A 12,622-nucleotide genomic window follows, 5' to 3' on the forward strand; every position below is an offset into this window, starting at 1 on the left:
AGACTATTTCAATAAACTGTCACAGGAAATGGAAAAGGGCGTGCCGAAGTTGCTATGATGTCAGCAACAAACCATCTTACCGAACCGTTCATACCACCTCACCAAGGGTTGGTATTCTAGTAGGATTCTGAAACTTGATACATCCAAGCTTATATGTTTTGGACATATACATATTTAATGTCAAGAGTTTTTAATTTTCTACAAAATTTAATGAAATTAAATTTTCTCCTGAGCAAATTAGGAGTAACCCTGGATTTAATATCGCCTTACATGACACTTGTCCTCTGAAGGCTGTTTGCTCTGTTTAAATCTCTGACATTTGGTTCTGTTTGCTCCTGACCTTTGACGTGAGGGTGAACACCATGGAAAGACTGGTGTTCACCAGTCCATGGTGACTGGTTCACCAGTCACCATGGACTGCACTGAAAAGAGACAAAAGACAATCTACAGAAGTCTGGCTGTCCAAGACGTTTTAAAGAAGTCTCTGCAAAATCCAAAATGTCGCCAACTCGCCCGCAGCAGTGCATGCTTAATTAACTTTTACAGGAGGCAAGCAAGCGTCAAACCTGCCTTTTCTAAGAAAAATTCAAAGAGTTGCATTTGACACAGAGCGTAGACAAAGACCAGGGTTTGTGGAATATTCTTTGGCATGAGGAACTTAAAAACTGAAATGTTTGGACAGAAGAACAGACAGACATGCTTGGCAAAAAATAAAAAAAACAACATTCCAAGAAAATGACTTCACAACAACCGGGAAGCATGGAGGTGGACGTTTGGGGATGCTTTCCTGAACCAGCAAACCATCATGAAATCTACCAGGTGTGTGTTTTTAGGAAAATATGAAACCCTACAGCAGGGGTGTCAAACTCGTCCTCAAGGGTCGGTGTCCTGCAGTTTTTAGATGTGCCACAGGTACAGAACACTCCTTCTTGTGTAGATCAGCTCTCCAGAGCCTTGCTAATTACTTAATTATTCTATTCAGGTGTGGTGGAGCAGAGGCACATCTAAAAGTTACTGGGCAGTGGCCCTCCAGGACTGGCGTTTGACCCCTGTGCCCTACAGCATAACGATACTAAAAAGCATAGTAGGACTGGTTGGGAGTGAAGAAAATCGAAGTCCTGGGCAGAATCAATGCCTAGATGTTTTCTCTGTTAAGTTGTAGGAGTGAATTGAACCAGCCTGAATAAAAAAAAGAAAGAAAAAAAAAAGAAAGGAAAAAATTCAGCATGAAAATTTGCAATGCATCCCAAGCCAGACGGAAAGGGGAAGTTTGCTCAGGTCCTTGCTTTGTACTTGCACGGTAATAAAACTCATGACAGCTTGGATCAGGGGTTGCCTGTGCAGCAGCTTGTGACAGGTCATTAAAACAGTGTTAAATTACGACATGAATGCTGTGGCCCTCACTTAATAGTAACTAAAGACATGCTGTGGGGGTCACCCCTGGCAGCTACACCCCATTAGGCTCACTCTCTCTTACTCAAACACACCAAAGGTCAGAGGCAATAAAAAGACATATGGATCATTTGGGGAGTGTTTATTTGTAACAGGTAATAATACATGGTGGAATACGTAAATCAAGATAGAACCCAAAAAAAGAAAAAGAAAAAAAAAATCATCTAAAAACCCACTGTAGAATGTCATATTCAATAAAGATAAAAATAATGCTTCAATTTACATTAAGAAAGTGTTAGCTGAGGTAAAGTTAAAATAGGTCTAGAAATGTTTATGTACTCAAACAGCAACGGTTCCCTTTGTTTTTATTTAGCTTCTTTCCTCGCCTTCTAGTAGTGTCAGAGTTTGTCTAGTTTGTTATCCCAAGTCCAAAAAGAGCTTTCGAGTGGCGTGGGGACACTGGCCATAAAATAGGGATATATTGGCATCACGGATAACGAAGCTGTAGCGGGGGGGGGGGGGGGGGGGGGGGGCGGGCACCTGACCAAAAGTGGGCAATGGATGATGACATGGCTGCAGTCAGTCAGTGCTGCCTGCAACACAATAATGAATGTTTTGTGGTTGCAAAAGCGCAGGGCTGTGCCACACCGGGTGGGGGGGATGGGAGGTTAGAGGGCCAGGAGGGTGTTGGGCGCAAACACAAACTGTAGAAGCTAATATGCTTTGGACATAAACGTAATCTGCAGTGACGGGACCTCAGAAGACAAAGCGGGGCGGTGATGCGCGACTCCAGAGCTGGAAATCACCGAGTGACTCTCGTTTAAAACGCTGCACAAAAAGAAAACAAACAAACAAACAAAAAAAAGAAAACGACGCAGCGCGGAGCTGGAGCTGCAAAACAAAACAAAGCAAACTGGGAGAGAAAGAAGAAAACAAAACAAAAAAAAAACATGCAGTGCTTTGCAAAAATATTCACAACACAGGATGTTTTGACATTTTGACACATTGCAACCTCAAACCTCAAAACATATTGGGGCAGAGGGGAGCTGAGGACGGGAGGTATTTTGCGATACGTCAACACGGAATAATGCATAAATGTGGAAGGAAAGGTAAACATGGTTTTCAGCTTTTGCGCTTGTTATTAAAAACCTAATCAGCTCAGCGTGGAATAACAATGCTGAACCATTTTACTAATTAGGTGACATCTAAAGGATGAACAGCATTGGAAGCTGAACACAAATACTTTCAATTAGATTGTATTCAGGCAAATGGGGACTGAATACTTTGTGGCGCCGCCTCTGCCAGGACTCTATTCCCTAATCGGGTGACTTCTAAAGGCAAACGTTCTTCATTTGGGTTATGAGAGTAAGAGCTGAGTGCATGTTCAGTAGAAACCACCTTTTACATGAATTTGCTTTCATTTCAGTGAACTTTTGAAAGCAACTGGTAGCGCCAGATTTTATACTGGGGGAACCCGTTAGATGGGAGATAAGACACAAACGCACAACCTTTCAGATTTAAATTGGAGGCGAGACTTCAAAATAATGCCATCTTTTCCATCCGCTTCCCAAATATGCATTATTTCGTGTTGGTCTGTCTCATGGAATCGCAACAAAATACGATAAAGTTTGTGGTTGTAAGGAGACAAAGTGTTAAAAAGAAGGAAAAAAAAAGTCAGGTGTATGAATACCTCTGCAAGGCACTGTGTGTTGGTATTGCTTGGATTAACATCAAGAGTCTTGCATAACCGAAGCCTTCCCATTTTATGGCACAGACGTCCAGCGGACAGAATGGTCGTCATTCTCATTATTTACAAAAATGAGTTTTGGCAAATCAAAGCTCAGATGCCGTAAAGCCATGTTGACTCTATATTACCCGGTAGAGCTGACTCCAGCGGCTTGACTGACTTTATAAAATAAAAATTCAATTTTCCCAGGTTGATCTCTCTCTTTTTTCCTTTTTAAATCATTATTGTACAAAAGCTATAGAGAATGAAGAGTTCAATCACAGAATCTGTTTCAGCTCGCAACTCGTCCCTCCCGGGGTCCGTTCCTCCACCAGCGGTCCGGTTCGCCAGTCCGGCTGTGCGCCGCAGAGACGTTTGGCAAATTACTGCGTGTACGCATGTTACACAAGGTGTGGCATGGCTCTGTGTGTGTGTGTGCGTGTGTGTGTCTTTGCATGTAGGCTCACTGCTGTGAGCAAAGGATGCGTGGAGTCGGTGTGTGAGGAGCTCCCAGAGAGTCTGATTCTGCATAGTGATCCAGCAGACACTCACAAGCAAGGGGCAGAAAATACCCAAAAATCAATCAACCAACCAGTCAGAAGCAATGATCTGCCCCACTCCCCCCCTCTCCCCGGTAACGGGCCATCCCTAAGAGTCTAGGCACCTCCCCGAGGGATCGCCTCGCTAGACGGATGCAGGTTCTGTCCGTTACGCATGACGAGTGCAAAGTGTGTGTGCGCGTGTCACAAACAGGGAGGCACTGCTCGACTCAGTCTCTTCCAGGCAGCAGAGTCTCTGGTCAGACGCGATAGGCAGAGGAAAGGGTGTGAAAGTGACGGAGGGAGGGAAAGAAAGGAGGCAGAGGAGTGGCTCATGTCCGTAAGGCTGGGTGTGAGTCGCCGAAGGGGAGAGGAGAGAGGAGCGGAGAAGACAGCGTGGCGGAGGGAGAGCTGGACCTGTCTGGGTGATGGATGTGCCTCCTGCCTGTGGAGAATGACTGAGAGGGCTCGCTCCTCTGAGGAGGAGGAACGACTGCAGAGAGGAGGAGGAGGCGTGTGAGAGTGTTGAAGCTCCTCCTGGGAGGTTGTTAGCAGGAAAAGAAGATGAAGGGCTTGGCCAGGCCGGGATGTGCCAGACATGCATGCACACGCAAACACACGCACACGCACGCTCGCACAGAGGTAAAGGGTTCTCCTCCTGTTCACTCAGTGCTGGTCAGGTCTGTCTTCCTGGGTATTTCTTTATTTCTTCCCCTTGTTGATCTGGGCGTAGAGAGGGTCCTTCCCCTTCTGCTGATGAGATGGAGAGAAAACAGAAAATCAGACGCGTTTTTCTTTGCACAGCCGCGAACATTATAAACCCACAGGCCGTGACAGGTGCAACCCAGAGCTGCGTCGGTCGTATCTCACTCCACCACCAGGTGTCAGTAGCGCACTGCCCTAAAACCCAGACTTCAATCAGTTCTTGCTTCGTCCACTGTATTTATTACCTTTTAATAATATATATATACATTCGTTATTGTTTCTCTGTGTCGCCGTGCGCTGACATGCATGTTTGTTCCCACCTCGGGCTCACCTCCAGGACCAGCATGAATCAGACGCATAAACCAGAGACTTTGAAAGACCGGCTACAAGTCGTCACGTCTGAGTTTCCCTCCGACTGAGCCAGAAGACGACGGTGCAGGGTGGACCGCACAACGCCCACATCTGGGCGGTTATTACCGCACACATAATTACAGCCAGCCATCATTCAGTCCGCCAAACTGGCATCTTGATCTGGAGCCGGCCTACTATATCGAATCTCTCCCTCTCAAAGAGAAGCAAAGGATGTAGAGGTTGAAGTCGAATCTCTGAGGAGGCAGGAGCTGCTCAGACTGAATGGTAGCTGCTATTTTCTGCTTGGTCATGTTAGAAATTCAACATTACTGCATTATTTCAGATACAATTCTCAAAACAAATTGTGAGGTAAAAGGAACTGATACAAATTGGGATACTTATGTACAACCCCCCCTAACCCTGTGTTGTGCAACCTTTTCCTTCCAAGCAGCCATATTTGATCTCAGTCCAGCTGAATAAAACTTTTAGAGTCACAAAAGTTACCTGATCTTTTCATGAAAAAACCCTGCTGCGAAATATATCATTTCTAATACACATGCGCTGCAGAAAAATTGGTTCTTTTTAAACCATCACCATTTAATTTCCTATATGTGGGTTATAAAACAAAGAGTTTGCAGATAACAGATAGATGGATGTCCTTCTGTAACAAGTTTGTCAAACCCATTTGTATTTTGGGTCGCATTCAGATCATGAATGTCCTCAAAGGGCTGGTTGTGGCAGAGGCTGTACTAATAAATCTACTAATTAAAGTATTTTAGCCGTTTCTGCATTCAGTGACTCCTTAAAATACTGTTTCATATCTTTTCACGTTGATGTAATTTAGCAGTATGCAAATAAAAACTGAGTTGACTTAACTGTAATCTTAAAGTTACATTTCTTTGGCCCTGAACTGGACTTAAAAGGTATCACATATGGTTGCAGATTGATAAAAGAAAATTGCACATCAAAAGTATAAGGATGAAAGTCAAGACAACTAAAAGAAAGCCCTAAAAAAAAAAAAAAAAAACAACAAAAAAAAGACATCTCATGACTCTACACAGCAGCTGGGTCTGAGGCTGGGCCAGCAACCTCGGCTGTGGGCTGCAAATGTGGCAGAGGGCAAGGCCAAGCAGTCAGCAGAAAGTAGCTGCCTGCAGCCCTCAGAGAAGTGACAGCGGGGCTGAGACGAGCAGTGACAGCAAGCACACGCTTCACGATCAGCCAACGCAGCACCGCTGCCGCCCTGCAGCGTCGCCTTGCGTCCGCCCGGCACTGCCAGGCGAGGCCACTTCATCCCGGGCCAAGACAGAGCGGGGATGGAAGGAGGGGAGGGATGATGGAGGCTCAGCGGAGGTATGAGTGATGTGCTGACGTGGCCGGTCCAACCTGGACTCCGGAGAGTTTGAGCTACCTTTGTGCGTGTGTGAGCGATTTTATCAGCGAACCGTGGAAACTGGTCATTTCACGGTGGACACCAGAGAGCGATCGCTGGACATGATGAGATGACCGGAGAAAAAACAAAAAAAACAAAAAACACTTAACTCCCCCACCAGCCTGGTAGGGGTTCGGCTTTTGGCTCCGATTCGAGCGCAGGTGGCGAAAGGATCGATCACAGGCGTGTTCGTCCGGGGAACGGGCCGAGCCTATTGGACAGGTGTGTGTTTGGGAAGATGTCTGAAGTCGACGTGATTGAGCAAGTAAACACCAGATGGGAGCGGCGCCGCTGGACCAGAGCGGGTCCGCCTCCCCGCAGAAGGAGGAGGCTTCCAGTTTCAGCGCTCAGGACCCCACATCCACCTGCTGCCCTGCAGAACCAGGGTCCAAAAGAAGAAGAAAAAAAAAAGAAAACAAAAAGGGAAGGGGGAGACTTGCTGCTCAGCCAGTCATCCACCTCCTCCTCTTCTGGAATCAGAAGGCACTTCAGGGCTTCTTCTGCTTTAATTAATGCCAATTATATGGGGCTAGTCATTAATCTTGGCACCCAAGTATTAGCTGATGAAAACAAAACCATTCGATTTTTTTTTTCCCCAGTGTGAGTGCCAGCAGCTATCATTAAGGAGCCGCTGTGGAGAACCGTGTGGGTGAGGACGCCGGGCGGGGAGGCAGGGGATCAAAATGGCTCTCCTCTTTGGAGTGTGTGTGGGTCTCTCTCTCTGTGACTTATTAAATAAGCATACTGCACCTCCACATGTTCCTGGCTGAAATTTCCAGCCGATGGAGGATTATTTTAGCTTGTCTATACGAGTTTCGTCACTTTTAGCGGCGGCGAGCGTATGACCTGTTAGATTACATATATAATTCATAGTATGTCAGCACAGATCACGGTTTCACTGAGCAAAGAATCCAAGATTAACATATTGTGCTGAAATCCCAGCAGATGAGATGCTCATCCAAGTGCACAGTTTCTGATTAGCTGTCACGCCGTCTGTCCCTCGGAGATGTGTGCCATTTACGGATCTGGGTGTGAATGCAGGGCACAATGACAGCACAGTGGCAAAAGTGTTGACGCACAAAAAGGTCTTTACAGTTTGCACCAAATGCCACATATGGAGCGCCTCTGGTCTTACAGAGCGTCCGTTAACCTCGAACTTCATCACGTTTGATCTCAGTGCAACCAGTTCAATGTGTTTTATGCAACAGACCAACAGGAAGTGCAACAATGTTTTGCCGTAGAATGAAAATGATAATTATTTACACTGACTGGTGTGGGGACCACAGATGCCGCGAATAGCTACGATTTGCGAATATTTGAAGCCTCTTCTAAAAATGCCTTTTGTAATAGTTCAACCACCAAATATACTTTAATATTCATTAGTATTCAGAGTGGAAATCCTCTTATTGTACTACCACATGTAGTGTTGGATAATGCTGTTTCATTGGAGTAACAAAGCTCAGCGATTCACTGAGATTCAACAAAATCTTACCAAGTTTCATGGTGAGATGTTGGTCTTGTTTTTAGTCTTAGCACATGTGAAAAAACTAACTTAGTTTTTAGCAAAATGTTCAAGCTTAGCTTAAGTAAATTATTTCTTTAAAAAAGTACTAGTTCCACTGGCCGATTATTTTACTGATAACATGGTAAAGTTATCTTGTCATAAGTAACTAGTACTTTAAAAAAAATAAACATTAAGCAATTGTTGACTGAAAACAAGCTCCTATATCTTGCTGAAAAGCTACTTGTAAGTTAGTTCAAATGTGCTAAGATATGTGCACCAGAAACTAAACAAAAACACTTGCTAAGATTTTGTGTTTTTGCAATGTTTTACCCTCCAGCCAAATGGTGGCGCTGCAGATTGTCATTGCCTTTGATTGCACAGATGACCAGGCTAATTTCTTTCACGTTAGAAGGTCTACAAAAAGGGACTCTTCCATGTGACGTGTTCAATCTTCCAAGATTTGCTGTAATTCCTATAAATTAATGAGAAATTTTCCCACTGTACAGGCGCTCTGATGATTTCTTCCTCTGCAGAAATCTTTTATAAAGCAGACAAGGACCATAAGGCAGCGAATGTGAGATTAGCAATCTGGTTTTGGGACCACAGATTATGGGCTCCATATGGTCTAGGAGCAGCTTCTTTGCAATTTTTAATGTTGCACCACAAAAGTTAATATCCACAGTCTCCCTTATCTCCACCTTTAGAGGAACAGCCAATCGGCACCAAGGAAAACGAATGCTTCTCCTGGATTGGCTGCTTTGCAAGTGTCAGTATCATGTCCATTAGGATTGTGTCTTGGTATTCCAGCTTTCCAGACTTAAATTACTTTCAAATGTTTTAGAAAACCTCTGTAAAGTAAAGGAGATGAACACAAATGCAGATTTTAAAAAAAATGTTTGCATCCTTTTCCTTCAGATTCATCCACTATTCTAGGATGGTCACAAAGAAAAGAAACTAAACAATTATACTTTGCAGCTATGCGAAAATGTAAAATAGTTCAATGGGTATGAAAGACACTGCAAAACCCACACGGAATTAGGATGCGTCATAAAAAGAACAATCGCACAACAGCTGAGGTAACAAAGTAAAACAAACAAACAAACAAAAAAAAAACAACAACCAAGAAATACAACACAGGAGTAAAAAGATGACAGGCAAAAAGAAGAACAGATACGTGCAGAGAAATGACGAGGGAGGAGTGAAAGCGAAGGCTGAAGAGGGGGGAGTCATACCTACCCTGCCCTGCTGCCATCTAGCTCCCAGCCTCTGGACTGGCCTGTTCTGGGCTGGGCTCTGCTGTCTCACTGGGGCAGGGTGACCCAGAACCACACGCCTAAAGACGGGACGAAGGGGGAGGAACGAGGGGAAAGGAGGTGAAATTGACAGAGGGAAAAAAAGAGAGAGAAGGAAAGAGAAGATTGAGAAGAATAAATCTGAGACTGAAGGATCGGTAAAGACTAAGAACAGAGCAGACAGCAAGCAAAGATAAAGGTTTGAGCAACCTGAAGGAGAGGGGAAAAAAAACAACTCCCATCCAGTTTGTCTCTTTTCTCAGAAACATCATTTCAAGCGCGCACAAACACAACACTTGCACACGCGCTCGTTTACAGTGATCAATTATAAAAGCCTCTGTGGAGTTAGCTCCATCGATCCGGCGCTAAAACACTTCTGCTTTTTACACCTCTCCCCGCAGAGAGCGGGACGCCGTTCCTCTGCGTTCACGCCATCCTTCCTGTCCTCTTCTCTCCCTCCGTAACCTTTTCACCACACTCACTCGGTGCCGCCACCAGTTCTGCAATTTGTTTTCTCCCCCTTCCCTTTTATTTTTTTTTAAGGGGTCAGGGTTGTGAAAAGCCATATGTGTGTTATTTAGGCCTACTGACATTTTCAACAGCGTGAAAGTCCTCTTTTTTTTCCCAATAATAGCTGGACTGGAGGCATAAAAGTAATGTTTCATACCGGGGGAGTGGAGAGCGGGAAACAGACAGAGAGAGAGAGTGGGAGAAAAGATGCAAAGCAAGAAAGAAATAGAAAAGAGACGAAAATCGAAGAGAAAAGCCTTGTTTCTTAGAAGGTCAGACATTCTACTTCTCTTCTTCTACTTTAGCTTTTCTCCCACTTGTTATTGTCGGTTAGGGTGGGAAAAAACAACAACTATTAATTGCCCCGGGAAGAGGAAGCGGGGCACTCTGCCTCCTCCAGCTGTCCCAGCAGAGATGAACCTGTCTGTTTAGAAGTGGTGATGTATGGACGCTACCTGGCTGATATTAATAACAGCTTAATGATGTCTCTGACAATTCCACCAGCTAATTTAACGCCGTGTTGACCATGCACACACATACGCGCATGCACACACACACACCCGTACACGCACACACACACACCACCGCATTCCCGCGTGCTGCTATTCATGCAGTAAACCACGTCTGATGGGCATTTTTACGTGTGCCGGCACGAATGCGCGTTCATCAAGCGACACTGGCAACATCGGCCCGCTAATCAGCCAGAGTGATTACCTGGCCCGCCAACACGGCAGCAAAGGCTATTTATCAGCGCACATTAACGCAGCGTGTAGGTTACAGAGGCATCCCAAAAAAGGGAGGTTTTAAAGGCATGCACACACTTACAGCGTCCTCCTCCCCGCTACGACTGGGGCTGCCGTCCGCTTCCCCGAACGAGTCGTCCGTGGGCGGGTCTGTGGCGTCCGTGGGAGGGTCGCTGACGTGAGAAGCCGAGGACTTGGATGGGGAGCTCTTCCTGGGGGCCGGCGTAGGAGCTGCAGAGGAGAAAAGACGTTTGTTTTGTTTTTTCACAGTGACGAGCATTGGGATGCACGAGGTGCTGGAAGGTCGGCGGCAGTGGCGGCGCGCTCACGGGAGTTGGTGGACGGCGTCGTGGAAGTGACCGGCGTCAGGTTCATTTGGGAAATGTCGAAGTCGTCACAGTCGTCCGTGTCCTGGGCGGTGCCCACGCGGCTGAAGTAAGAGCTGAACGCCTCTGAGGTTCCCGCTAGACTGGGCTGTTCGCCCTTCTTGGACGGCATGGCTGGAGGCTTCGCCAGCTGGAAATCCTGAGAGCACAAGGTAACGTCTGGTCAGAGAAGCGCACACTAGAGTGACTTTAGAGGTTTCTTTTTTAATGTAATGAACAAACTGTTCAGATGTAGCTCAGCTGATTGCAGCTTTAATACAGTTAATAGTGGATTATGTGTGACCTGAGCTTTCAGGTTTGAGTCTATAAATGAGATTGGGTTTAGTACGGGTCAAAGACTATTCTATTAAAGCCAATCAAAAACTTTCTTTTATCCTTTCGTTTGATGCACTCAAGTGTTCTGCTGGTAATTTCAGAGCCCTGTAAAGTGCCTGTTTTTTTTTTTTAAATTATCTTATTTTAAAAAGCAAAATAAATTTTTATGAAAAAAATTATTTTTTTCATAAATCATTTTTTGTATAATCATCACACCTTCAAATGAGCATTTGGTTCAACTCAAGCCCTGAACCGAAGCCGCTGCTCCCCCACCTTGAACATCTCCTTGCCCATTTTCTTGGGCCCCTCTCCGTGTTGCGGACTCGACGAAGCCGACGGGGACGGAGCGGAGGCGCTGGCCCCGGCGCCCGACTGGCTCTCGCTGGCCGGAGTCACAGTGGTGACCGGGGCGAGCGTCTGGAACATCGCCGCCGGCAGAGCCCCCACGGGTTGGGCTGGGAGGTAGGCTGTCGGGGAGAAGGCTCCAGCCGCCATGGCGGCCCACTGCTGCTGGGTTGCGGGGAAGATGTTGGCCTGGCCCCAGATCAGAGGCTGTCCGCCCGGTATCACCTGGGCTACGGGGCCCAGAGGAGACTGGACCCCGAAGGCTAGCGGCGTCTGGGCAGCAAACGCCTGCTGGGACCAATGGCCAGGAGGTACTGCTCCCATCGTCACATAACCTGGAAGCACAGATTGGGCAACATTAGAAAGAGTCATTCCATTTTCCCCCTCATTCTTTTCATAAAGTCTAAGAGAGGACACTCTTATGATTAGAAAACCCACATTTGGTGCTTCTCCTCTGTGCACAAACCCACAAAGATAATAAGACATGCATCACCAGAGAGCGCTGCCCTACTTCTGCCTGCAGCTAATGCGGAGCCGCTTAATGGTCATGGTGAACTATAATAATTACCTCCAGAATGAGGCAGGATCATTATGGGAAGGCAGAGCACAACGCAGTCTCATTAAAATCACTCAAACTCATCAGCAAAAGGTACTTCTTATTACACAGTCACTAGTTCGCAGCTTCTGCTCTCTTGTAGTTAACTACAGGAGAGGAGGTTGACATTTACCCTCAGCCGCTCTGACAGTGACCAACATGAACTTCAGGCTTCTCATCTTTTGCCAGTGCCGCCTCAGCTTCAGGTAAGTCAGCAGTAGCATCCGAGGAGGCAAGCTAATAAAGCGTTTCATATTCAGCACACAACCGACTCCACCTTTCCTCCAGTATCCAGTCATCTGCATTTCAATTCTGTTCCTTCTCTGTTTATTCCAGCAGAACCTCCCCTCCCTTCTCCCTCTCGTCCCTCCGTCCTCTGCATTCTAATCCTTTGACTTCACAGCTTCTCCTTATCGCCCAACGCGTTTGTTTGCCCGGTGCCTGTAGCGGCGGCGAATAAGCGAGGCCTCACCTGAGGGCACGGACGCAGGATTGAAGGGAGCGAACAGTTCCGTAGGCGGCTGCAGGCCCTGCGAGGGGTCGAGGGTGTTGGCGGGGGACGCCGGGGTCTGTGGGAGTCGGATGTCAGGTGAGCAAGCAACAATTCAAAAACAAATTTTTAAAAAATGCAAAAATGAAGTTTGATTAAAAGGGAAACGCATTACTCACGGACGGGGAGGTTATGTCAGGCGGCGTGGACATGTCTCCGAAAATCTCTAACTGGCTGATGTTCTGAGAAATAGAGAGGGGAGGGAAAAGAAAGAGGAAACAAACGCAGTCGGTCAGG

The 12,622-nt window shown here is 46.3% G+C and overlaps 1 protein-coding gene across 6 annotated transcripts in view; it reads right to left on the reverse strand.

Annotated features, from left to right (window-relative positions):
• Positions 1–1,504: 1,504 nt before the first annotated feature.
• dab1a (DAB adaptor protein 1a) overlaps positions 1,505–12,622 on the reverse strand; it is a 270,399-nt gene continuing 259,281 nt past the window's right edge. For 3 of the 6 annotated variants that reach the window (XM_044128726.1, XM_044128727.1, XM_044128730.1), the window contains 7 exons: positions 12,505–12,567; positions 12,308–12,404; positions 11,169–11,575; positions 10,524–10,719; positions 10,277–10,425; positions 8,886–8,982; positions 4,281–4,407 (listed from right to left, as the gene is read on the reverse strand). In XM_044128726.1, the coding sequence (XP_043984661.1) occupies positions 8,902–8,982; positions 10,277–10,425; positions 10,524–10,719; positions 11,169–11,575; positions 12,308–12,404; positions 12,505–12,567 (993 nt within the window). In that variant the 3' untranslated portion in view covers positions 4,281–4,407; positions 8,886–8,901. Of the gene's footprint in view, positions 4,408–8,885; positions 8,983–10,276; positions 10,426–10,523; positions 10,720–11,168; positions 11,576–12,307; positions 12,405–12,504; positions 12,568–12,622 lie in introns of all 6 variants that reach the window. The other 3 variants (XM_044128731.1, XM_044128729.1, XM_044128728.1) reach the window with 1 other exon arrangement.

This window comes from Gambusia affinis, linkage group LG10 (genome assembly GCF_019740435.1).
Source record: "Gambusia affinis linkage group LG10, SWU_Gaff_1.0, whole genome shotgun sequence".
Taxonomy (NCBI): Eukaryota; Metazoa; Chordata; class Actinopteri; order Cyprinodontiformes; family Poeciliidae; genus Gambusia; species Gambusia affinis.